This window comes from Numenius arquata, chromosome 3, assembly GCF_964106895.1.
Source record: "Numenius arquata chromosome 3, bNumArq3.hap1.1, whole genome shotgun sequence".
In the NCBI taxonomy this organism is placed as follows: Eukaryota; Metazoa; Chordata; class Aves; order Charadriiformes; family Scolopacidae; genus Numenius; species Numenius arquata.
The window spans coordinates 42,611,836-42,639,043 of NC_133578.1; the positions used below are offsets into that span (position 1 = coordinate 42,611,836).

The 27,208-nt window shown below is 47.6% G+C and overlaps 1 protein-coding gene across 1 annotated transcript; it reads right to left on the reverse strand.

The window, feature by feature from the left end:
* Nucleotides 1–12,305: 12,305 nt before the first annotated feature.
* On the reverse strand, nt 12,306–26,419 carry LOC141463463 (UDP-glucuronosyltransferase 1A1-like). The gene is made up of 6 exons (XM_074145848.1): nt 25,989–26,419; nt 19,830–20,265; nt 15,329–15,460; nt 14,975–15,062; nt 13,942–14,161; nt 12,306–12,603 (listed from the first exon to the last, which is right to left on the reverse strand). The coding sequence occupies exons 1-6, from the start codon at nt 26,417–26,419 to the stop codon at nt 12,306–12,308; spliced, it is 1,605 nt and encodes a 534-aa protein (XP_074001949.1).
* Between the last annotated feature and the right edge of the window lie 789 nt (nt 26,420–27,208).

Consider the following 27,208-nt stretch of genomic DNA (forward strand, 5'->3'; position numbering starts at 1 on the left):
CTCCTGAGTAGACGTCATCTACTGTTGTCTCTTTATCTCGAAGCAGCTTGGATACGTGGGGTTAATTTAGTGGGGTTTCCACCACGTGATCAGCATGTTTCTCACAGTGCGTTTCCCCACCTAGAGCCAGCGGTTCTCCAGGTCTGATCTCAATCATATCCTCCTTCCCCATGCCTTTCAGAATCACAGAATGATATGGGGTCAGAAGGGACCTCTGGAGATCATCTAGTCCAACCCTCTGCCAAAGCAGGTCCACCCAGAGCAGGTTGCACAGGGTGGCATCCAGGTGGGGTTTGAATGTCTCCAGAGAAGGAGACTCCACCACCTCCCTGGGCAGCCTCTTCCAGGGCTCTGCCACCCTCACAGGAAAGAACTTTTTCTGCGTGTTCAGACAGAACTTCCTGTGTTCCAAGAAGGGCTTTGCATCCTGCCTGCTCTGGGAGAAAGTCACTGGAAACAATCTGGTCTCCCAAAGCGCCGCTTACGCTCAAGCACCAGGTAAGAAACTTTGTGAAGTGGGAGAAGAGAAGGCTCCAGGGAGACCTCATAGCAGCCTTCCAATATCTGAAGGGAGCCTACAGGAGAGCCGGAGAGGGACTCTTTGTCAGGAAATGTAGTGACAGGACAAGGGGTAATGGTTTTAAATTGGGAGATTTAGATTAGATATTAGGAGGAAATTCTTTCCTGAGGGTGGTGAGACACTGGAACAGGTTGCCCAGGGAAGTTGTGGCTGCCCCATCCCTGGAAGTGTTTAAGGCCAGGTTGGATGGGGCTTTGGAACTCGATGATCTTTAAGGTCCCTTCCAACTCTAACCATTCTATGATTGTATGAAGATTCAGTTGCAGGATTTGTTTTGGTGTAAAGATGTTTTTTTTCTGGCTAGAAAAGTTCCAACCCCCCTGCCATGGGCAGGGACACCTCCACTAGAGCAGGTTGCTCAAAGCCCCATCCAGCCTGGCCTTAAACACTTCCAGGGATGGGGCAGCCACAACTTCCCTGGGCAACCTGTTCCAGTGTCTCACCACCCTCACAGGAAAGAATTTCTTCCTAATATCTAATCTAAATCTCCCCTCTTTCAGTTTAAAACCGTTACCCCTCGTCCTATGACTCCACTCCCTGATAGAGTCCTTCCCCATCTCTCCTGTAGCCCCCTTTAGGTACTGGAAGGCTGCTGTAAGCTCTCCCCGGAGCCTTCTCTTCTCCAGGCTGAACAACCCCAGCTCTCTCAGCCTGTCTTCATAGGGGAGGTGCTCCAGCCCTCCCATCATCTTGGTGGCCATGTAACGTGATGTCCTGGTGATGGTCTGCTGTGGCATTTTCTGAATTATTTCTGAATTATTTGCATAAAGGGTTGCTTTCTGCTGGGGTTACCAGTCCCTTCCTTTCTGCCCCAGCACTGTAGGTCCCCACCAGGATGGGAACAGATGATGTCCCACCATGGATGCCTCACTGTGTGCTGCCTTTCTCCTACATGGTCTGGGCAAGAAGGGCACCAGCTGTCTTGATTTGAGCAGTTCCCCATTAGCTGCTTCACTGCTGATGGACTTCCTCTAATATTTCAACTTCAAGGAAAGGAGTTGGCTTTTTTTTCCCTCGGGTAATCAAGGGAATGAACTGCTTCAGCACAGGTCACCTTGGAAATGCATTCACGCCATTTCCTCCTCTACTTCAGCCATCAAATTTGAATCATCGTCTTGTATCAGCTTAGCTCAACACTAAATGGCTGAAGAAGATGTGTCAGAAGGGGAGGAGAAATAAAAGTCACCGCTGGGTTATTGGTGTCTATACAGAAGAGCTGCTCTGCCTATGATTTTTGCTTTGTCATGGAATCATAGGATCATTCAGGTTGGAAGAGACCCTTGGGATCATCGAGTCCAACCATCAACCCTACTCTACTAAGTTCTCCCCTACACCATATCCCCCAACACCACATCTAAGCGACTCTTAAACACATCCAGGGACAGTGACTCAACCACCTCCCTGGGCAACCTGTTCCAGTGTCTGACCACTCTTTCTGTGAAGAATTGTTTCCTAATGTCCAGTCTAAACATACCACGTTACCCTGAAGCCATTCTCTCTTGTTCTATCGCTATTTGTTTGTGAGAAGAGACCAGCACCAACCTCACCGGGTCTCAGAGCCTGGACACCCAGCTCGGTTTGCAGGGAAAACTAGAGTTCCTGAATAAAGGCCTCTGGGCATCTGTTTTTATCCCTGTGGTGGGTTGACCCTGGCTGGACACCAGGTACCCACCAAAGCTGTTCTGTCACTCCCCCTCCTCAGCTCAACACGGGAGAGAAAATATAACAAAATGCTGATGGGTCGAGAAAAGGAGAGGGAGAGATCACTCGGCAACAACCTTCACAGACAAAACAGACGCGACTTGGGGAAATTATTTCATTTATTAGCAGTCGAATCAGAGTAGGACAATGACAAATAAAACCAAATCTTACAAACACCTTTCCCCCACCCGTCCCTTCTTCCCTGGTTGAACTTTACTCTCGAATTCTCCACCTCCTCCCCCTAGCAGCGCAGGGGGACGAGGAATGTGGGTTGTGGTCCCTTCATCACATGTTGTCTCTGACATTCCTTCCTCCTCAGGGGGAGGACTCCTCACACTCTGCCCCTGCTCCAGCGTGGGGTCCCTCCCGTGGGAGACAGTTCTCCATGAACTTCTCCAACGTGAGTCCTTCCCATGGGCAGTAGTTCTTCATGAACTGCTCCAGCAGGGGTCCCTTCTGCAGGTACCTTTGGGACCAGACTGCTCCAGCGTGGGTCGCCCGTGGGGTTACAAGTCCTGCCAGCAAACCTGCTCCAGCGTGGGCTCCTCTCTCCATGGGTCCACAGGTCCTGCCAGGAGCCTGCTCCAGCATGAGCTTCCCATGGGGTCACAGCCTCCTTCAGATGCATCCACCTGGTCCGTGTGTGGAGTCCTCCGTGGGCTGCAGGTGGACAGCCTGCCTCACCATGGTCTTCTCCATGGGCTGCAGGGGAATCTCTACTCTGGCTCCTGGAGCACCTCCTCCCCGTCCTTCTTCACTGACCTTGGTGTCTGCAGAGCTATTCCTTTCACACATTCTTGCTCCTCTCTTGGGCTGCAGTTTCCCTTGTCCAGTAACTTTTCCTCCATCTTAAGTACGTTATCACAGAGACACTGCCACTGTCACTGATGGGGTCGGTCTTGGCCAGTGGTAGATCTGTCTTGGAGCCGCCTGGCATTGGCTCTATTGGACACAGGGGAAGCTTCTAGCAGCTTCTCACAGAAGCCACTCCTGTAGCTCCCCCCCCCCCCCCCCCCAACCTTACCACACGAAACCCACAAAATCCCTAGAAATCCCTACTGAAAACCAATTGCTTTGCTTCCTTCCCAGCTCACAATTAAATGCTTGTTGTGGACTATCTGCTGTCAGGACACCCCTGTCTTACTGTATGAGGAGCTGGTTATGGGTGCTTTGAGGAGAACAGTTGGTTAAAGGGCTGCTCCTAGGTCTTCCTAGCTGCTCCTAGGTCTTCCTAGCTTCTTCTAGCTGCTCCTAGGTCTTCCTCTTACTGGCAGGTTTCTTTTGTCACCAGAAGGCCATCGTTCCCAGTTCTGTCTCCTGCATCTGCCCTCCTCTGATGGCCATATCCCCTGTGCCAGGCAGAGGCATGATGGTTTGCTTTGTGGAAAACCATGGCAGAAACCACCTTCAGCGAGGATGATGATGCATTGCTTGGACTTCTGGCCTGAGTGCTGGGTTTTGTCTGCATCCCAGCACATCTGGCTCAGCAGTCCTGTTCCAGGTTTGGGTTTCCTTGTCTAGCGGACTCTTATAACCTTCCCACCAGCCAACTTAATCGGGCTTGATCCCTCATAAAATGTAGGCTTGGATGACTGTAAATTAACAGAGGTGCTCACTGTCCCTAGAAATGGAACTCCCATTGGCATCCATGACCCATTCACGCCTCCTTTCAAAAGCTGCTTTTTTGGGATAACAGGTCTTTACACAAAGCATCCCCTGGGGTTCACCTCTTCACAACTCAGCAGGCTTAAGCCATGGGGGAAACTCAGGGACTTCCAAGCAACAAAGGACACATGGGCTTTTTTTATTATAATAGGGAGAGGGGGAGCAGAAGATAAAGGTATGTTTTTCCCCAAAGGCTGTGTGCAGAGGATCCTGTCCAAACAACAGGCAAGCTTCACTCATTGAGCAGTCAGTTCTGCAAGGGGTGAGCGATTGCTTGATTTGGGGTGGAAGGACCCTGATGTCCTACATGAAAAGGAAAAAAAAAAAAAACCTCTGGCTGGGGAGATAACTGTGTTATTTTTGTTACTTGTTAACAGATTCACTCAATGACAGGAGTGCCACTGGTAATGGTTTCCCCTTCCTTCCGCTGCCCATCACTGGATCCATCCTGCAGCATCCCTCCTGGTACGCTAAAATCATCTTGGACCCAGCCCTCCAAGGAGTTTGGACCAACCGTTTATGGCCAAAACTCAATGGACAGCCCCCACCAGCCTCCAGAAGAGAATGAACCTTGGGTTCCTGCCCTGCTTTGATTACCCCCCACCGAATGTTAATTAAAGCTTCCAGCAGACGCTTTGCAAAGTCTCGCTTGGCACAAAGCGAGTCACCGGGATGCCGTCCGGTCCCTTGTTGGGGAGGGCGATGAGCTGTAGAGGGATGCTTGGTAACAGATGCAGCTTGCTTGGATCTGCCCCAGCGAAGGGGGGAACTGTGTCCCCCCTGCCCCCCCGATAGTCTAGGCTGGTAGCATTTCAGGGAAGAAATCTGCTCCATTTGTTCAGGCTGGCTTTTTGAAGAGAGGTCACGCGTTTAGATAAAGCCAGCCAATATCCCACTGGGGGGGATTTAGGATTTGCTGATGCCTGTACAGCCTGTGCTGATGACTTGTTTTTATCATCCTAAGCAATCAGATCTGGTGTATGAAACCTTTCATTCATCCTTAATAGAAAGGGAATTGATGCTGGGAGCACTTGGTAGTACCTGTCGAAGCGGAATCATGTGACAGCAGCTTTTTTCGGGATGGTTAGCACGAGCCGGGACATCCGCCATAGGCAGAGCAGGAGTTTGCTCTGGGAAGGAAGATCTCAGAGACGGCACTGCCTGTCCCGGAAATACTAGCGTCCTCAGACAACGAGGAAACGTTTGCGGAGGGAGATTTTTGTCTCCTCTTCCCTTTGTAAGCCTGGTTCAGTCCTGGCAGCCCCGGGGCACTGGCAGCAGCCGGGTTATGGGCCAAGCTATGGACCAAGCTCAGCTGCCACGTGGGCTTAACCTGGATCATTGAGCCTAGGACAAGAGCAAATTTTTTTGGGTGTGGGGTGGTTTTTTTGTTTGGTTTTTTTTTTTTTTTTGTTGGTTGGACTCGATGATCTCAGAGGTCCCACCCAACCAAAAATATTCTGTGATTCTGTGAAATGGCCCCAAGTTGCGCCAGGGGAGGTTCAGATTGGATACTAGGAAAAATGTTTACACGGAAAGGGTTATTAAGCCTTGGAACAGGCTGCCCAGGGAAGCAGTTGAGTCACCATCTCTGGAGGTATTTAAAACATGGGTGGACATGGTGCTTGGAGGCATGGTCTAGTGATGGGTTTTGTCAGTGTTGGGTTCACAGTTGGACTCGATGATGTAAAAGCTCCAACCTAGGTGATTCTATGATTGTAAATGCTAAAGCCAGAGCAGTTTGCTCCCTTTCTGAGGAGGGAGAGGCTGTCCTGCATTTTGTGCCTCTTCACTTTGGTAGTTGCTTTCCCCAGGTTTCACCATGCTCACCTGTAAATAACACCTAAAAACACTTCTGCAGGTGATAATTAATCGGAGACCTATGTGGCTGCTCCAGCTAAAAGTACCTGGCTCCCTAGTGTCAGCTCCTCATCACCCTCCAGGCACTGCTGGGATCTGGAGCAAGCCGTCACGCAGCGTGACAAGGATGGGATATCTCCAGTACCAAGCCCCAAGCCCCAGGGTACAGCTCACCCACTGGGATGCTGCAGGGATAGATCTGGAGAATGATGCAGGGCCCAGGCACACTGCGGGAGGACAACCATTTCCCGTGGGGACTGTGGGGGGCTTGTGGGAGACTGCCCATATCAGCATTACCCCTGTGCAGCTCCCCAGGCTGTCAGGGAGAAGAACAGGGCTCTGGACTGTTGCAGTCATCACACCTGCAACCCCAAAGCAGCCTTGTTTGTGAATGCATGTGGTTTTGAGTTGGGTTTTCTTGGTTTTGGGGTTTTTTTTTTAGTGTTTGTTTTTGGTGGGTTTTTGGTTTGTTTTTTGTTTTTTTTTTGTTGTTTTTTTTTTTTTTAAATGAGGCTTTTCCTGCTCCTGGCAGGTCAACATCCCTTGTCCACACTCCTCAGGGAAGCAGGCACACACATCGCGCTTGCTCATCTCAAGCTTTCAGTGCTTTTCCTGGAGTGGGAAACAAGGCTGAAAGGGGGTTTGAGAGCTCCCGTGACACCTCCTGGACTGATGTCATGGATGGTTGCCAGCAGCAGTAAGTATTTATTTTGACAAAACCACCCAAAAGACAGATCTTTAAAAAAAAAAAAAATCAAGTAAAGTAATTGCAGGTCTGAGTGAGAGCACGTGGGGTGAAGCAGCACTGGGACCCACCTGCAGGTCTCTGGCCCTGGAAGCCCTGCACGGGGGAGGAGGAGGCAGTGCTCGTTTGCGGGTCTCTCCTGTTTCTTGCTCTGCCCTTGAATAATGAGCATATTCAACTTCTCAGCACGTCTTGCAAGGGGAGAAGTTCCCCTCTGAGCGCTGTGTCCCTGTGGGCCATGGGTCTTCTTGGACCCCCGTGCCGGGGTGGTGAAGAAGCCTGAGACTTGCCTGGAGCACCCATGGCAGTGGAAAACCCTCTCATAGAATCATAGAATCGTCTAGGTTGGAAGACACCCTTGGGATCATCGAGTGCAACCATCAACACCACTCTACAAAGTTCTCCCCTACACCATATCCCCCAACACCACATCTAAACGGCTCTTAAACACATCCAGGGACGGTGACTCAACCACCTCCCTGGGCAGCCTGTTCCAGTGTCTGACCACTCTTTCTGTGAAAAATTTCTTCCTAATGTTCAGTCTAAACCTACCCTGTTGCATCTTGAAGCCATTCCCTCTCGTTCTGTCATTAATTACCTGTGCGAAGAGACCAGCACCATCCTCTCTACAGTGTCCTTTCAAGTAGTTGTAGAGAGTGATGAGGTCTCCCCTCAGCCTCCTCTTCCTCAAACTAAACAGTCCCAGCTCCCTCAATTGTTCTTCGTACGATTTATTCTCCAGGCCCTTCACCAGCTTCGTTGCCCTCCTCTGCACTCGCTCCAGCACCTCGATATCTCTCCTGTGTTGAGGTGCCCAAAACTGGACACAATACTCCAGGTGTGGCCTCACCGGTGCCGAGTACAGGGGCACAATCACCTCCCTGCTTCTGCTGGTCACGCTATTCCTGATACAAGCCAGGATGCCGTTGGCTTTCTTGGCCACCTGGGCACACTGCCGGCTCATGTTCAGCCGCTTGTCAATTAGAATCCCCAGGTCTCTTTCTTCCAGGCAGCTTTCCAGCCACACTTCCCCAAGCCTGTAGCGCTGCTTGGGGTTATTGTGGCCCAAGTGCAGAACCTGGCACTTGCCCTTGTTGAAACTCATACCATTGATGTTGGCCCAATGATCCAATCTATCTAAGTCTCTCTGTAGAGCTTCCCTATCCTCCTGGGAATCAACACTCCTGCTTAGCTTGGTGTCATCTGCGAACTTGCTGATGATACACCCTATGTCCTTGTCGAGATCATCAATAAAGACGTTAAACAGAAATGGTTCTAACACTGAGCCCTAAAGGGGCTTTTGGCCCTTTAGGGGGCAAAAGGCTCCATTGCCCTTGGGGACTGGAGGGCTGGGGTGAGGCTGCAGAAACCCTGTGGCTGCGGAAGAATGTCAGCAATTCCTGTAATTTCCCGTGGTCTGCCTGGTGGGAAGCAGCAAGAGATGCCGAGTGCATCCTCCCACCAGAGCCAGGGCTGCTGTGTCCCCCCGGGCACCCTCATCCTGAAGCCAAAGAGGCTCTCACCCATGTTTTGCAGCCGCTGGGTCCAAGGGTCACCAGAAGAGCCAGCAGCAGCACTGGCTTGCACTGCTCGTTTTATTTTTTAATCCAGCCTTACTCTTGCAGGCCTGGATGTTAAAATCCAGGCAAAAAATAAAAAAAAAAACACTAAAATAGTCCCCGTGTGAGAGCGGAAAGCGACAGCTCTCCTTTCCCAGCTCTGAAGGGGTGCTACGTGAGCGCTTGGTGATGCCAAGAGACTGCCGGAGGTGGCAGGTGTTTGTGCCACTGTTCTCCAAGGACAGCGAAGGGATTTTGGCAGCTGTCTTTTGGCAGGGGTTTAAAACCAGTGATTTGGAGAGTTTGCTGGAAAAGCTCAAGCTGCAGCACCTGGAGCCCTGTGGTCAAGTGGAGCCCATACAGCTCAGGGAGAGAAGTGATGGCTGGCCCTGCCTCAGTTTCCCCCCTTTGGGGAGTGACCCAGTCTCAGCTCTGTCGCTTAGAAATGCATCGTGGGCTACGATTTCTTCTTTCCCCAGTGAGGGAAGCAGGGGCTTGGGGCTCTGTGCCCCAAGGGATGGTACCCTCAGCATAACTCTTTCCTTGAGAAGGGTTGGGAAGGCTGTTGTGGGGATGCTGCAGCCCCTCCGACTCCCTCCTCTCCCCCAAAGCTGCTTGTCCCACGCGCTTACGCTCCTAATTCACTCTGAAAAACATCTTCCTTCAGCGGGGTTCCATATTCCTGGAGCACAGACGGATAAACAAGTTGCTTTCAACTTTACACCAACCTACTTGGGCTGGCTTGATGGGGAAGGATGGCCTTGTCCTTCTTCCCTTCTGTCAGTGATACCGTAGTGTCCTCTGCTGGGCACGGTTGAAATGGGACACGACACGGCACGCACTCCTGGCCCTGCACCCCCCCCCAAGGCTCCTCTCGCCTTTCCCTGACGAGCCTTAGGGGAAATAAAGAGCAGGACAAACTCAGTCGAGGGTAAGGAGGGTGAAGGGAAGAGGAGAGGAGGAGGATACCCGGTTTCTGTTGCTGTCTTGCTTCAGCTTTGTTAGAGATCCTCCTGCAATGAAAGCCATGGGACGGGCATTTTGCATCCTCCCGTCTTTCTCTTAGCTCCTTTTCTCCACCTACACGAGGCATTTGATGTTGAAAAAAAAAACCCCAACCAACCAACAAAAAAAAACAAAACCACCAACCCCCAGCTGCAATCAGGATTATTTTTTTTTTTTTTAATTCTGTTCATTTGGTCTGAAATCAAGGGGTTTATCTCTGTTGCCAGCAGATCCAGAGAGGTGATTCTGCCACTTTACTCTGCTCTGGTGAGACCTCACCTGGAGTACTGTGTGCAGGTCTGGAGCCCTCAATATAGAAAGGACATGGACCTGATGGAGCAGGTCCAGAGGAGGGCCACCAAAATGATCAGGGGGCTGGAGCACCTCTGCTATGAGGACAGGCTGAGGGAGCTGGGGTTGTTCAGCTTGGAGAAAAGGAGGCTCCGGGGAGACCTCATAGCGGCCTTCCAGTACCTGTGGGGGGCCTACAGGAAGGCTGGGGAGGGTCTGTTTACAAAGGCCTGCAGCGACAGGACGAGGGGCAATGGTTTTAAGTTGGAGAAGGGGAGATTTAGGTTGGATATTAGGAAAAAGTTCTTTACCATGAGGGTGGTGGAACACTGGAACAGGTTGCCCAGGGAGGTGGTTGAGGCCCCTTCCCTTGAGATATTCAAGGTGAAGCTCGACGAGGCCCTGGGCAACCTGGTCTAGTTGGGGGTGTCCCTGCTGACTGCGGGGAGGTCGGACTAGATGACCTTTGGATGTCCCTTCCGGCCTGGACCAATCTATGAATCAATCTATGAATCTCTTGTCCACGCAGGGGAAGTCACTGGATCAATGCAGAGCCTGTTTGCAGCAGAACTTCTCTGTAGGGACATTTTAAGTGGGTTTCTCATCAGACGGCTGCTGGAAGCCAGCCCCGTGCCCAGAAATGACTGAAAACACCGTGGTTGATGGTGTGATGGGCACTGTGAGGTCCAGAGGCGCTGTGGGACTTTGCACAGATGCCCTGCTGTCACCTGGCTCCAGCCGGGACAGCCAGAGCTGTCACTTCAGGAATGTGTGGAAATGCAAAATAAACCTGCATTTTTAAAAGCAGGTCAGCTCTCACGCAGCGTGGGGACAGAAGGGTTTCCTTCTGTTTACTGGGGGCAGGAGGAGGGGAGGGAAAGGCAGAGGATGAAAAGCAACAGTTGGCACGGGTCCTGGACAGTTTGCAGGCGGTGTGGATGCCCATGAAGATCAGACGCTGCAACAGGGACAGGCTGAGGAGGAGAGGGACTGTCTTCTGGAACTGAACTTTCACTGAAATACCTGTTTTTTCAAATAGCAGTAGAAAATAACAGCACCAGGTACTTAGCCGGCCACCTGTGCAAAGGAGGGTTGCCATCATGTACCAGGATGGCCCAGCCTGTTTTGAGCCCGGAATCACAGAATGCTATGGGGTTGGAAGGGACCTCTGGAGATCATCTAGTCCAACCCCCCTGCCAAAGCAGGTCCACCCAGAGCAGGTTTCACAGGAACGTGTCCAGGTGGGGTTTGAACATCTCCAGAGAAGGAGACTCCACCACCTCCCCGAGCAGCCTGTTCCAGGGCTCTGCCACCCTCAAACTAAAGAAGTTCCTCCTCATGTTTAGGTGGAACTTCTTCTATTCAAGTTTGTGCCCATTTCCTCTTGTCCTGTCCCTGGGCACCACTGAAAAAAGACCGGCCCCATCCTCTTGACACCCTCCCTTTAAGTATTTATAAGCATTGATCAGATCCCCCCTCAGCCTTCTCTTCTCTAGACTAAAGTCTAGCCAAGTCCCTCAGCCTCTCCTCATAAGAGAGATGCTCCAGGCCCCTCATTATCTTTGTAGCCCCCTGCTGTACCCTCTCCAGCAGTTCCCTGTCCTTCTTGAACTGGGGAGCCCAGAACTGGACCCAGTGCTCCAGATGGGGCCTCCCCAGGGCAGAGCAGAGGGGAGGATGACCTCCCTCGACCTGCTGGTCACACTCTTCCTGATGCACCTCAGGATGCCATTGGCCTTCTTGGCCACAAGGGCACATTGCTGGCTCATGGCCATCCTATTGTCCACCAGGACGCCTAGGTCTTTCTCCTCAGAGGTGCTCTCCAGCAGGTCACCCCCAACCTGTACTGGTGCAGGGGGGTATTTCTCCCCAGTTGAATATTAACTTATGTTAGAATATTAACTTATGTTAATATGTGAATACTGACTTCTGTTAAAGCTCTTTTCTGGCTTTTTCTGTACCTAGTAGTGGGGACTGTGGCAGCCTCAGGACGTAACCAAGTCACCAAGTAGTGAGATACTAATGCTGAGAAACTGGCTTTTGTGCACTGAGGTGGCTTTCACATCGTGGTGCATTGAATCTTTCCCTTCTCCAGCTCTCTCTCCATGACTGGCGAGCACCCAGTCCCATATCTCTCAGTTGGAAAACACAAGAGCCATTATTGTTAGTATCGGTGATTTATTTATAGGACTGCATTTTGGGTCTTTACTTAAACATCACTTACAAAGAGTAAATCAGTTGGGTTTCATAAATATTGTTCACAAAGGCCTCATCACCTAGCAGGTAAGCTCCAGCTAACAGCACTCTGCCTGATGGGGAACTTAAGTGAAACACCAGTGGCTTTACAAGCACTTCCCTCCTGAAACCTTAAATGAGTCCAGGGTATTGTAAACACCCACAAAACCCATTTAAGATGTGCATCTAGCTTGGCCTATGTGACACACATTGTCAGTGTATAACATTTGCCTCTTCTACAACAGCTGTACAAAGATTTCAAAGTGCTTGATAACCTGACAGTCTTACACCAGAACAAATGGTTCTCCCAAAGCCCTTGAAGCAAGGTCTTCTGAAATTTCTATACATCTCCATTGCATAGAGAGGTTAAAAAAGAGGACTGTGAGTCCTCTGTATGCCAAGACATAGAAGCCAGGAGCCTTGGACTTCACACTAACATCTTCCCAAGTGACTGAAGCACTCCTACACAAATTATTTTTAACAACTGATTCTTAATTAAAGGCAAAAACTGTATCAGTGAAACAACCCTTCCCGTGGCTCTAGTTTAAAGGAATGCTATTATTTCTTGACTAAAACTCAGCAATTATTTTAGTGAAATCTGGGATGTTCTCTGACCCTTCCAGTCCAGAGCAGAGGCCTTAGCTCCCACCACTGGTTTCACCTGCTAGTGGGACTTTGATTTGGTTGGCTTTCTTGTTCTTCCCTTCTTACAGCAGCACCTGCGGCAGCAGAACAGGCAGCACTTCAAAGAAATGAAGAGGGAGAGGAGCCCCACGGCAAGGAGGAAGGCGATGACATCCAGAGAGTGGTACTGGATCCAGTTCAGGTCATGAGCAGCAGGTCGCAGGTGCGGGGCCCCTTTGTGTCTCATTACAAACTCCACCCAGTGCACGGCCAGGTCCAGGGGGTGGATGGGTCTGTCGAGGTGAAGGTCCGAGAGGCGCTTGATGTTCTCTTTGTATCTGCCAAGAAAAGACGTTGGGTGTTTTCAATGACTTGTGCTGCTGAGACTGAGTCCCCAGAAAAAAAAAGGATGCAGTGCCAGTTGTCTGATGGCCCACCAGGGGCTTCTCTGGTGGTGTTTCCCACCACCACCATCCCATGAGAAGGATAATGGCAAAATTATGGGCCCAGAAAAGTACTGTTCTCAATGGCAAAGAAAGGAGAAAAGGTATTAGTAAAAGGAGCAGAAAAGCTTCGTTTGAGCTGTCAGGAAAATCTCTTTGGTGAAGGTTGAAGGCATCTGGCTGAAATGTGAGAGTGGGTATAGAAAAGCTGTCCAGCTATAGAAAAAGCCATCTTAGTAGTAGAAGTATTCCTGTAAGAATGATGGTGATGAAACAATGGCAATAAGGTGCCAGTTCTCAGGAACAAGATGGGAAAGAGGATGCCAAGGACTTGGAGGCGCTAATGACAACAGAGAACAGGAGCGGGGAAGAAGAGGCTGTGTCTTAAAGTTCCCCTTTGTTGTGATGCCTTGAAACACCTTGGGCGTGCTGACTGCAATAAATACTATGATGTCTAGCGGGGTTCCCTGTACCACCTCAGCATACCCGTGCATATTCCTTCTGCTCTGTGCTGGAATTGTCCAGCCTTGCTGAGCCAGGCAGCAGCTGGCTGTGTTCATGCAGCTCCTTAGGAGCACTAGTTGGGGGAAAACGTCTGTAAAATAAATGAGTGATAATAGCTATGTTCCTGCCAGCTGGAAGACAGAGCCTTCTGATGCAGTACAGCCAGCCTCTGGACTATACCAAGGCTCTGCCACTTGTCTTCTTCCTCCCGCTGCTGTGCAGACAGCATCTCTGGGCAACCCTCATGCAAAGAAAACAAGCCAGGCAGCTGAGCCTTTCAACTTTTTCAGGCTTTCCACTCACTCATGTCAACACTGATTTGGGGAACAAAAGCGGTTTGCCACATCTCCCTTCACCACTTGCCTTTTCTACCACATTATGTCAACACCCTCTACATCCCTGCCTGGTAAATTTGGCTTTAAGCAGGTGGCACTTCTTTTGTCAACTTGATTTCTGGCATTGCACTTATACCCCCTCTTCTCTGTTACCTGCATCCTCTCAGATCAGCCAGTTCTTGTCACCTAATGATTATAATCCCAGGCAGTGAGAAGGACAGTGCCGTCACAGGGACAGGACAAGATTAACCCAGAGCAAGCATCAGCTTCTCTGTGATGTAGCTCTGTATATCAAGAAGGCATAGAAGAACAGACAACACTCTGTTCAGCTGGAAGCTAGCGTACTGCTGTTACACAACAGTAGGAGGAGAAAGGCTGTGTTTCTATTACTGACCTTTTATCGTTAATAACTGCTTTCAGAGCAGTGGATATGTCCTTCGAAGTCATTTCAAGTATATTCAGTGTCAGTCCTGCTCCTCGTGACTCTATTCTCTTTGCGTTGTCCATCTGGTCTCCAAATAATGGCATTAATACCATCGGCACCGCATTGCATATGCCCTCGTAAACACCGTGTGAGCCTCCATGGGTGATAAAGGCACGAGTCTTAGGGTGAGCTGTGGAGGAAAGAAAGACTTGCTTAGCTATTTGATTTATTAAGTCACAGGAACACACCTCTGGGGAAAAACTTGCATAAAAATGATACGGGTAGATATAAATCAAGAACTTTGGGTTGTCATGTGCATCATTACTTAGGGACAGACTGAGGGCTGCAGAGAACAGGATGTTGCAGGGGATTGAATGGACCTTGGGTTCTAGAGCTCTGTCTTCGTTTGGGTAATCTCTGGAAAGCCTTGGATAATCCTCCAAAGCTTCTCAGATTTTAGGATGAAATCAGAGCCAAGTGAGGTTAAAGAAGATGTTACCATTCCTTACTTTTCTCACATGTTTTCCATTTGCTGGTTTTGCAGATCTCCCACAGCCCAGCCCTGTTGTCTGACCAACAAATGCACCCCTGGCAATAGCACGTACAATTTTACTGCTTGAAAAGCCTGATGACCTGTCTGGAAATGCTCACTCGGGGACCTTACATTTTCTTTTCAGTCCAGTAGACAAAGGTATGACAAAAATCCCTGGCTGGGTGTTGAGACTGGCTAGTCAGAGATAAAGATCCCCATTTTTGACACTAAGGGTAGTCAAGTGTTGGAACACCTTTCCAAACAGTGTTGTTTCATAATTCAGCAACTTCGAAGTTGCATCAGATCAGTTCCTAAAAGATGAGCTCTGGTTCAAACAGCAAAGGTTGTAAGGAAGTCCTGAGACTCACAGCGATAGAGGCAGTCAGCACAGATGATGCTAAAGGGGCCTTATGACAGCAGTATCGGATTCAAACAAACACGCTGGTATCCCTCAAAGTATCTCAGACCTACCTAGAAGATCATTCTGTGGCAGCCATTTGACGAGCTTTACGTTCTTTGGCAGGTTGGGGGGCACCTCTCCCGTGTAGCGCCACAAAACCTTTCAAGAGAAGTAAAAACAATGTCAGTTCTCAGCAGCTGGCCTCTTGCTGCTCCTCAGTGGGGTGGAAAACCACAGCTGAAAACATCCCTGGCGCAGGAAACCTGTTTTGTCATGCAGAGCTGCAGGGGGAATAGTTTCTTCTGGCACCAGGAAGCAGGAGAAAGAAGGGAGGACCAAGCACACTGAAAGCCACAGGTAATGGTATAGTCTATTTGAAAACAGTGTTAAATTGCTGTACTGGAAGGGGGAGAGGGAAACCATACCGTTTGAGGGATTGATCCCAAGGCATCTGCAATTTCTATGGCTCTCTTCATAGGAATCTCAGAGACCATGGAGCCCAGCGAGAAGACAACAATGCCGTGTTCTCCAGAGGCATTCACAATAGCTTCAAATTCCTGCCAACACAAAGTACATCCTCAGTCAAAATCCCTTCCATGTCAGGTGCTATAATTTCTGTCACGTTCCCAAAAAAATACCTGGAAAGGTGAACAGTCAACACAAGAAAATCATGATCAGGAGAATTACAGGAAAATGAGTCCCAGGGAAAAAAAATGGGCACAGATGGATGAACAAAGTTACAGAGGTGTGCGAGTGCCTGCAGAACTGAAGCCTGAACTGAGATTCAGTAGGGGCAGGAGAAAAAAGTTACTTTAAAACTGTCACATAGCAAAGCCTGCCTGCTCAAAGACATCGGCTTCTGTGCAATAGAAAAGATGCCGAACCAATTAAGGAGATCAGCTTATCATCATACTTTTCCTGGCAACCAATCCCCAGGTGAGTATGTTGCGGTTTATTTTCACATTTATTGCAAGTCAGATACTCTGGATTTAGAGTCGATGCTCTTCTTTTCAGATCATGCAGCTGCAAGAGAGAATTAAGATTTTGAAAAGTCTTCTGATGGCGGATAGCTCTATCTTCTAATATCTGGATTTATTTGGCCCGCTTTGAGTATGAGAATATGGAACCACTGCCAGGTTGGGGTTTTTTTAATCTGTTTTGTTTGTGTGATTTAAATAAAAGAAGGACTAGGAGATCTATCACTGGAATCTAAGAAGAAAAGGATTCCAGTGAAGCATAAAAACAGCCAAAGGCTGAAGCAAATACCCTATGCCGTAGAAAAATATTTGGTAAAGCCAGGGAAGGAAAGACAAAACTGGAGGGAGTTGCTGCAGGCATCAGAGTTAAATGAGTGGAATAAAATTAACTGTTTCCACAGGTCTGGCAATTGAAACGTTGAGTAACCTGGTCTAGTGGGAGGTGTCCCTGCCCATGGCAAAGGGGTTGGAACAAGATGATCTCTAAGGTCTCTTCCAACCCAAACCATTCTATGATTCTATCATCTCTATGGTCTGAGGGGATAACTGAGACTGAAACTCTTAATTTATGCTCCATTACATATTTTTGTGTCTGACCAGAGTGCCATGGCCCTTTGCATGAGACTGGATCCCAAAGAGAAGGAGCTGTTGAGGGTTTGCTGATAGCTGCACCTTGAACCTGATGCTCTCCTCGGGGCAAGCAAGGTGAAATGTAAACTCTAATTTCAGGGCTTGGTTCTGCCTTACCAGATTTCTCTGAACCCATGCCCTCCATTAAGGCATCACAGATATCTGGTTGGGAACTCAGGGCTCGGTTCTGTATAAACTCACAGACATCTGGGAACTGCAAGATCCTCCCCAAAGGACAAATGTGCTTTGGTACAAAATTCTTTGGCCAGTGGCTGACTTAGTTCCTGCAGCTCCCGATGCAGGGGAACAGATAGGGCTATTTCAGGGTGTATTTAACCCTGTGGATTCTCTGTGGGACCCACCACATCTGTTCGACTCTTGTTCTTGAAATGTTTTTGTGTGCCAAGGTCTGACTTTTTTTCTCAGAAGCACCCCTACCGTCCTGAAACTTTTTGCAGCCCTGCTTTGGGAATAGGCAGGTTACTTTCAGTAAAGCCTTTTTAACCAGCATCTGAGCGTATCGGTGGGTACTGCACACAAGATTTATGAAGCACCTGCAGCAGAGACTCACTGAAAAATAAAAGAAAGCACTAAGAGTTGGGAGGATTTCCTAGTGGAAAGTGGCAGATACCCCATATTTGGGTAGTTTGGTATAGTTCAAGCAAAACATTGCAGTCGAGATCTGGGACAACGTCTTGTAGGGATATTGTTCAGGTCTGCCACAGACTGAAATTGCTGCAGAAACTGTCCTCTGCTCAAGGGCTCTGTCCTCTGCTCCAGGGGATGCATCAACTAGGATGACTTGGCCTGCTGCATTACCCCAGCTAGCACCAAGTATTGTAAAGAGGTATACAAAACAAGGTCAGTGGAAATAGGCAGTCAGAAAATACTGGAAGAAAACCTGGAAAAGCCCAGCTTTTCGTGCATGCTTGTCTGGAAATCCAGATATCACGCGCAAAAGAACTCACACCTCATTGCACAAGGGATGTAGAGGTGCAAAGTGCTTTCCTAAGCACTTCCACCTCGCTCTTTCTCCTGTTATTATTTGTACTGCCAGGAGCTCCATCTTATGGTGACAGCAAACAGTGCAGTCATAGCTAAGCCAGGGGAAAAAAAGGTAACTAACCTCTGATAATGCTTTTTCCCGCGTGCAGCTTATGCCTCCAATCAAGACCATATTAGGCATTAGGGGCCTGGGGTACTCAAACACAAAGTCATATTTCATGAGCCAAATAGACGCATGGCTGAACAGTTCAAGCAATGTTGCCTCTCGCTGGAGGAATTCTTTGATCAAATGATCATACGGAGAATAAAGAACACTGCAAATCAGGGAACTGCTCAGGCTGGCTATGAGGTTGCCCACACGCTGGAGGAATGCCATGCGGTCCGTGTAGCGGGTGAAGAACCTGGGAATGTAAGAGGGAGGATTTGGGCAGAGGGTAGCGTGGAAGTCTAGGCTGCACGGCAGTCCCCGTACAAGGTACACAGAAGGTAGGGAAAGGTGTTCGGCCACTATCTGTCCACACGGAAAGAAAGGATCCATAAAGACAGCATCAAATTTACTTTCTTCGAGGTATTGGATCAGCTCTCTGTTAGACAGAAGACGTTTGCAGGATTCAAAGAACATGGTTGTAATATTTGCCATTTTTGAGAATTTTTCCAAGAAGGGTTGAGGTGTGAAACTTCTATACCCCAGTTTTTTAAATTCCTCCTCCACATACTCCTTGGTATAAGGCACAGAGTATGGTTTCATGGTATAACGCACTGACGAATCTATCCGCAAATTTATCTCTGGAGGAACCACCACAATTTCATGTCCCCTCTGTCCAAGCCGCTCCACAACCGGGCGCATGCTGAGCCAGTGGCTGCCATCGATAGGTACAACCAAAAGCTTTCCACCTTCAGAAAAGGTCCACAGGAGCAGGAAAAGCACAACCCAGGAGGTAATAGATTTAAATCCTGGATTTGACGAAGTCATTTTCCCTGCGCCCTCAGCAAAGTTTCAAACAGCTGCAAAACTGTTTCAGGGGACGAGGAATGAATCGTGGGGGTACTTTGCACTTTAATCTTAACTAAGGTAAGTGTTTAACTTTTAATGGACTTTATGTTTGTGGACAGAAATAAGGGTAATTTTTAACTGTGGGTAAAGGTTGGGTTTATCACCTGTGCCAGTGAAGGCTTTAAGCAAGCGGACGCTGCAAGGGAAAGTCAAATGTTTGAATTAACATTGGCGGATTCGAATGCTTGAGGGAGAAGCACCAAGCAATTGGCAGTGTGTCGCACTGGAAGGCTGAGCGGGGTTATGAATGGGACTCTGACTGAGCAGAGTTATGAATGGTAACACCTGACCAAGCAATCACTACCTTATTGACATCCAGTTAATGATGAACTCCCTGCCTTGGGTCCGCTCAGCCGATTGGACACACAGCTCAGAACAAAAGTTGGATTACCTTGTGCTCTCAGAGTCTAAACAAGGAGCAATGATTGACAGAGATTTGATATACAGGGGGTTGATAAGGTTTATCTTCCGATTTGTTTCTATATCATACCAGTTATCAAAGTGATAACTTTGATAGTCTAGAGTAGTAAACATGATAAAAGCTTAGCAATAACTTCTGCTGTTGCAACACCACTGCAGTCTGAAAAAACAGAATAAATGACCGACATCTGCACTATTTGCACAGCCCACTAGGGAGATTTAAGCAACCTAGGGAGGGAGGGTAGAAGGCTCCTTTTCCCAGTCACCTTCTTATATGCTATCTTACAGTCCTTCTTACAGAAGTTCAGAGGCAAAAGAGCTCCCTTTGCATACCCCTGGTTTTGGGGGATTCACCCCCATTATCAGTCTCTATTGCATGCTGTAAGTGCCTGGATACATACACAGAGTTAGTTCCACGCTTCTATTTTTTGTCCAATCAAGTCTCCTGCAATTAATCAGTATTCCACAACTGTAAGGGATATTAAAATCATACGACCGAGAATTATTTTGTCATTTATCTAGATATAGCATACATGCCATGATTGTCTGATGATATGGTGATATGCTGGCAACAAGCTAAGCTATACCTAGGCAGCTACGCAGCTTAGACAACTTCACCTAAACTCTCCCAGAGAGAAACTCTTCAGCTGCTTGCACTGCAACCAAGGTCTTGTGATCATCTCTCAGAGCCTGAGATTCCCACTTCCAAATCACGCCATCCTGGTATTCAATCATGGATTGGCTCAAGCGTAAATACTACTATAGGAAGCACTTAGAAAAGCAAATCTTAAACAATCGCTAATAAATGCTATAACACCCTCAATGTAGACAATGACATACCTTTGATAATGGCTTCTTCTGCTCACAGTTGATGCCTCCTATATAGACCATGTTTGGCATTACTGGGCGCGGATAGTCAAAAACAAAGTCATATCTCATCAGCCAAATGGATGCTTTGCTAAACAGTTCCAGTATTGTAACTTCTCTGCGAAGAAACTCAGAAGCTAAGTTCTCAAATTTTGAATAAAACAGATTGCAAACCAAAGGCTCTGAAAACCCAATCAGAAGGTTCTTCACACGCTCTGTAAAGGTCATGTGGTCTGAACTGGACATGAAAGTCCTCGGCACATAAGAGAAAGGACTGGGACACTGCGTGGCTTTGTAGTCTAAGGTACATGGAAGACCACGCATGAAGTACACTGAAGGGAGAGAGAGATGCTCAGCAACAATTGGTCCACAGGGCAACACAGGATCCATCATAATGGCATCAAATTTGCTGTCATGGAGGTATTTCATTAGTTCTTCATCATACAAGAGATGCCGACAAGCAGAAGAGAACATGCTGGTCAGGTCTGATATATTGCTGAGTAAAACTGTAACTTTTTCTAGGAAGGAAGGGTTATCAAAACTTTTTTCACCGATGGAATGGTAGAATCTATCCACAAACTCCTGTGTGTAAGGCACTGAGTATGTTTTGATGGTGAAAGATTGTGAGCTTTTCATGAGCAAAGTGGCTTCAGGAATCACTGCAACTATTTCATGCCCCCTCTCCCAGAGTTTCTCTAGAACCACTCGCATGCTCAGCCAGTGACTTCCATCCTGAGGCACAACCAAAAGCTTCCCACCTTCTGCCAAACTCCAGAAAGACAGAAAAAGAGCAAGCCCAGCGTATGTCTGATACCTCCACATAACTGTCACGGGGCTGTCGGCAGGAAAAGAAATCAACTGTTCCTTCTTACTTCTTCCACAGAGCATATGAAAGCAAGAAATAGTTGTACCGCATTTATAACTTGATGGTCATTAATCTTTACCTCTAGAAAGTGTTTGCTAAGACAGGTTGTTGGAGGTCAAAGATCAGGTTTTAAATGGTGATAAGAGTGCTATCAAGGTACCTAAAGCAAGAAGCATTTCCATGCATTTAAGTCACAGAACAATTAGCAGGTTCTTTGATTAGCAGAGGTAGCACTTGTTATCACAGGGGTTTTTCTGTGCTGTGCCAGATTCAAGTCAGGAATCAACTTTCATGGCCACTGAGCTTCTCCAGAGAGCTTATAATACAAGAAGCATGTTGCACTGCTGACATGAAAGACCTAAAGCTCCAACTTTCTCCCTACACTTTTGCCCAGAAAGGTCCCTGGAGTTCACACACAATGTTCTAGATGGTAAGCAGGAGCTGGCACGCCAAGTAGTGGTGTCACCAAAGTCTGAGTAACATATTAACCAAACACCTTTTTATGTAAACAGTGATGCAGCAGAACATGTGAGAACAAGCAGAACTTGCTCAAGAGGGGCCATAAGAGTTTGTAGGTGAGTGGCTCAAGGCCAAACATCTTTTTGAAAGCAATGATGCAGCAGAATATGCAGTCCTTGCTCAAGAGGGGCCATAAGAATTCATAGGTGAGAGGCTATGGGGCAAACATTTTTTAAAGTTTTTAGTAATAGCTACTTTTCAAAAGAAATTACCAAGGCTTGGCTGTGATGTGAGCCAGTGGGAAGTCCACACTTGTGTCCTGTGCTTACCAGAAGAAGGGGAGAACAGAGTTTCTGTATGTGCTATGATAAGATTTTTAAGGCAAAAAAAATTAACATCCTTATTGGAAGTCCTCTTCTCTATAGCACTCAACAGTAGACTATAGCTACTCGGTGGGGAGGAACAATGACGATGCCAGGTTTTTTCTGGGTAGCAATAAATAGTATAATCAGGGCCACAAACAGCAGCTTGAGAGACTCAGACAGAACATTTGGATAAAGCTTTTTACTTCTGAGGTTTTGAAAGTTTGCCTGTATAACGGCATGGCTGATGTGATCTGATGTGGAAGAGAGTCCCACTCTAAGGACCTGTTTAGATATCCAAATCAAGTTGATCTGAATGGGATTTAAGTGTCTAATTATTCTTGAGAACCTGGCTTGAAGCTGCTGCAAATGAAACCCAATCAGTAGATGTGGGAATGAAATAGGTGCCTATAAACAAAGCAATTTCCTTATACAGGGAGAACATGCAAGGGCACATGAAAACTTTCAAGATAAAACTACAAAAGCAGATATCTGCAGTTTGTGCTTAAAAGAAGTGCCTGACCAAGCAGATCTCATCTGCCATTAAGGCATATTTCACAGAAAGGGAAAAGGTGGATCTGAAAGTCTGCAAGTTTGCAAAAGCAAAAAAAACCATACAGGAACGGTAGCTGCACAAGAGCAATTGCTGGCTGGAGAAGACAGACCAGTTTAGATTCCCCAACCAACCACACCTGATTGGAGAGAGCTCTGAATGGTTTCTTCACGCTGTGCAGCAGCCTGGAAGAGTTGTCTTGGGGCGGGTGGGAGTGATGGGAAATCTGATTCATGAAATGTTTACCTTTGCTAAAGGTACCTGGGTGTGATAAGCACATTCCAAGGCTAATACTATGTGTGTCCTAAAAAGTTTATTTTGATAGAAGTGTGGCACGTTAAAAAAAAAGTGATTCTCATAAGCCATTCTCTAGACAGCAAGGAGCACTGCAACGTCTAAGGAAACTGCAATAAAGAGGAAGGAGTTTCAGACATCACTACAGTCCCATCCACTGGACTTTGAGCAAAGAACACCCTTTCACATATTTATGAGTCCAGAGACTGAATGAAGTCCACAAGTTCAGCCTAGTCCGAAGGCAAGGGTGAAAAGAGATATCTACCAGAAGAAAGTAAAGCTAAAGTACAGACTTGAGTGCCAAGGTTGTATTGGTTGGAAATGGTCCAGTGAATATCCCCAGTTTGGGGAATCCATGAGTACCTCTTTTGTAAGTCTACAAATCCTGGCAGTCAGAATGTACCTCTTTGTCCTGGTTCCAGCAGGGACAGGGTTGATTTTCACAAGGAGATGGGACAGGACACATCTGGGACAGGAGGCTGACCCAAACTATCCAAAGGGGTGCTCCATACCATGTGAATCATGCTCAGCATAGAGCTGGGGGAGCTGCTGGGGGACAGGGTGAAAATCAACTAGACCATGACACTCTTAAAAACCACCCAGATCCTTTCTAAATTCATAGGTTTTGTCGACCAAAAAAAAAAAAAAATCTGCTGGTGTTGAGAGGCAGATTAATTTTTTTTTCATTTTATGTATGGTGTGGAACAGGAAACAGTACTGCCTTTTGTTTGCTTTAAGCTTGCTGCCGCCTCATTTCAGTGTTAGTCATAGGTCAAGTACTGGGAGAAACTGCCTATCAGTTCTCCTTTCACCTTCCCTACACTTTTCAGGATTTTATAGACCTCTGCCATGGATCCTCTGTCATAGTTCTTTACGTAGGTTTAGCTATTTGGTTTATTCTGTCTCTGCTTTCCTAGACTGAGTGCCAAGTTTTAATCCTCTTAAAAATGCTTCATTTTTACTGTGTGAAATTCTGCTCTTTCTGAAAAATAAGCCCTATTTCACTGTTTTGCAAAGTCAATATCTGAAAAACTTACTTATCAGGAAGAGTTATTTCTAAAAATAGAAGTTATGATGTTACTCTGCAAACCACAAAATACATTTGAATACACATTAAAAAAAATTTGAAATCAATCTAACATTCATTTCATAAGAATAATGTAACCTCACTTTTAATTTATTTTTATGATGCCAGTTGATGCTTTAAATAAGGAGCATCACTGGCCTGGGACATGCAAAAAGAATGCCACAAGCTGCAGAAATGGGCCAACAGGAGCCTCATGAAGGTCAGCAAAGGCAAAAGCAAAGTTCTTCCGCCAGGCTGGGCTAACTCCATGCCAGAAGACAGGCTGCGCTCCAGCTGGATAGACGGCAAAGGGCAACAGGAGATCTTATTGCTGTCTTTAACTACCTTCATGGAAGGGCATAAAGCACACAAAGATTAATGGAGCAGGTTCAAGCTGGAGGTCTGTAACCAGTGGTGTCACCCAGGGGTCAGTACTTGGTCCAATCCTGTTCAACATATTCATCAGCGACCTGGAGGAGGGGACCGAGTGTATCCTCAGGAAGTTTGCTGATGATACCAAACTGTGAGGGGTGGCTGACACCCTGGAGGGCCGTGCTGCCATCCAGCGAGACCTGGACAGGCTGGAGAGCTGGGCAAGGAAGAACCTCATGAGGTTCAACAGGGAAAAGTGTAGGGTCCTGCACCTGGGGAAGAAGAATGTCAGGCACCAATACAGGTTAGGTGTGGACCTGCTGGAGTCAAGTTCTGAAGAGAAAGATCTGGGGGTCCTGGTAGACAGCAAAATGACAATGAGCAAGCAGTGTGCTCTTGTGGCCAGGAAGGCCAATGGAATCCTGGGCTGCATAGGGAAGAGTGTGGCCAGTAGGTGGAGGGAAGTCATTCTCCCCCTCTACTCTGCACTGGTGAGGCCACAACTGGAATAATGCGTCCAGTTCTGGGCTCCCCAATTCAAGAGGGACAGGGAACTACTGGAAAGAGTCCAGCAAAGGGCAACGAGGATGATTCAAGGATTGGAGCATCTCCCTTATGAAGAAAGGCTGAGAGAGCTGGGACTCTTTAGCCTGGAGAAGAGAAGGCTGAGGGAGCTTATAATCAATGCTTATAAGTATCTGAAGGGTGGGTTGAAGGAGGAGGGAGCCAGACTCTTTTCAGTGGTTGCCAGTGAGAGGACGAGGGGCAACGGGCACAAGCTGGAACATAGGAGGTTCCACTCAAATATGAGAAGAAACTTCTTTACAGTGAGGGTGCCAGAGCCCTGGAACAGGCTGCCCAGGGAGGTCGTGGAGTCCCCTTCTTTGGAGATTTTCAAGACCCGCCTGGATGCAGTCCTGAGTAACATGCTCTGACATGCTCTGGGCAATCCTGCTTCGGCAGGGGAGTTGGACTAGATGATCTTTATGGTCCCTTCCAACTCTAAAAATTCAGTGAAATTCAGTGAAATTCAGTGAAGATGTACTCTTATGCGAGATTGACAGGACAAGAGGCAACAAGACATAAGCTGCAATGTTTCCTGCAACATGGAAAATTCAAACTGGATATAATAATAAATTGGATATAATAAAGTGTTTTCACTAGAAGGGTCATAGGAGATATTAAAACTTGACAAGACATAGAATGGAACAACCTGAACTGAGTGGACCTGCTTTGACGAGGAGATTGTCTGACAGGCCTGCAAATGACCTCCTAACCTAAGAATTTAATGAGCCTATGGCAATTCAAAACATAGAGAATCCTTCTTTAAAGAAAAAAAGACAGAAACATGGAGGAAATCAGCAACAACAAGGTGGACAACAGGATGAGCGAAGGTCTCCTCAAAGGAAAGTCTGTCTTGCAGCAGATCAACAGTCCTGAGCAAAGAGTCCCTGAGCAACCTGCTATAGCGTCAAAGCTACTTTGAGGAGAGCACATGACCAATGGGGAGTTTCCCAGAACCACATTCATTTACAGCACTTTCTCCATTTTTATACTGTGAGATATGGATGCTTTCACTGAAAGGAGTACTGGCACGTCATTGCAAAGAAAAAGCCGTTTGAAATACTTTTACCACCAGAAAGGGACCTTTATAACAAAAACTGTGTTACAACTTTTCAGAGTATGTAAAAGCTTGTATGAATGACATGAAAAAAGCAAAGTATGACCAACCTGAGTTAGCTTCTTGTGGGCACAGTTTACTCCACTAACCAGAATCATGTTGGGCATCAATGGTCTTGGATAGTGTAAAACGAAGTCTAGCTTCATGAGCCAAATGGAAGCCTGGCGTAAAAGATCCGGCACAGTCACGTCCCTCTGAAGGAACTCAGAAGCCAGTTTTGCGTATGGTTGAAAGACAAAATCACAGAGGAAAAAATTTGGGATGTCAAAGATCAGATTCTTCACTCGCTGGAAAAAGTTCATGCGGTCTGTATGGTCTGTAAATACCCTGGGCACATAAGAAGGGGGATTGGGGCACTGAGTGGCTTCAAAATCTAAACCACAAGGTATTTGCTGCAAAAAAAACACGGAAGGGACTGAAAGATGTTCAGCCAGTATCTGCCCGCAGGGTAGTAGTGGGTCTGTAAAGACAGCATCAAACTTGCTCTCCTCAAGATACCTGACAAGCTCTTTGTTGTACAGTAAGTGTGTACAGCTAGCCAGGAACATGGCAGAAGTATTTTTCACTCCTTCATATGTTTTAACAATTCTTTCCAGAAAAGATCCTCCTTCAAATATATCCTGGCTAGTTCTCCAGAAAGTGTAATCCATCTCCTCCTTTGTGAAAGGGACTGGGTACATTTTCATAACGATGTTCTTTGTTGGCTTTATGTACATACTGATTTCGGGTGCAACAACGACTACTTCATGCCCCTTCTGCCTGAGTCCGTCCAACACTTCCCGCATGCTGAGCCAATGACTCCCGTCCACCGGTACCACCAGCAGCTTCCCACCAGCAGCCAAACTGAGCACAGACAGGAGCAGAACCAGCGTTGCCGTGACTTGCGGACGAGCACTAAGCGCCGAGGCCATTTCTGCAGAAATCTGGTGAGCGCTGCCCAGAAAGAAAACCACTGGCAGCAGTGAAGCAACAGCACCAGCTCTGCCCTTTAAAGCAATCTCTGCTACTGCCCAACTTTTGATCCTTCGAGTTATTTGCTGTGTGGTAAATCATTCATTTGATAAAAGGCTACAGAACAGGTACTAAGTTCAGCCCAGTCCACAGGCACGTGCTGTGAGGTGGATGCACTGGATAACGCCCATCTCTTTCTCTTAGAGAAGCAGCAAAGAGTGTCCCAGGAAGGAGGCAGGGGTGGCTCTGGGTGGGACTGCACTTCTGAGAGCTTCCCTCTGGCTGAACTTTTTGCAAATGCAGGAGATGTGTCACATCCACATCACTATTCAACCCAGCAGAGACTGTTCCCCTCCCGCTGGGCAAGACCTGCCCCCAACACCCCCACCTGCCTGTCGCTTTGAAGACTCATCTCTAGGAGGCCTATGGCCCCTGAGCAGATGTGGAAGAGCTGTTTAAGTTTTTTTCTGGAGTGAGAAGGCTCATGAAGATGGAAGTGCGACAAAAATGATGTTAAGCATCTGGAAAGTACTACAAGTCCCTGCAAAGGCACAAATGAATGAGGATTGTGATGAAGTTCCCCTATGAGATGTGTGACGGTGTGGAGAGCTGGACTCACAATAACCTGTTGAGACTGGTGCCGAAGGTGTGCTCTTTTGCTATACAATGGATGTGCCAACCCCCACCATGAATGCTGGTGGAGTTGTAGGACAGGGCTGTTCCCTCCTCAGCCTGTTAAGACTTCTTCT

What these genes read in the sequence shown, in the direction of transcription:
- LOC141463463 (XM_074145848.1), bottom strand. Translation starts at nt 26,419, where the DNA reads ATGGCCTCGGCGCTTAGTGCTCGTCCGCAAGTCACGGCAACGCTGGTT. An exon ending in AGGTATCTTGAGGAGAGCAA is followed by an intron (nt 20,266 to 25,988) that starts GTTTGATGCTGT and finishes CCTCCATGACAG; the next exon opens with CAAATTTGATGCCATTATGA. An exon ending in GCAGTTATTAACGATAAAAG is followed by an intron (nt 12,604 to 13,941) that starts GTCAGTAATAGA and finishes TTTTCTTGGCAG; the next exon opens with ATACAAAGAGAACATCAAGC.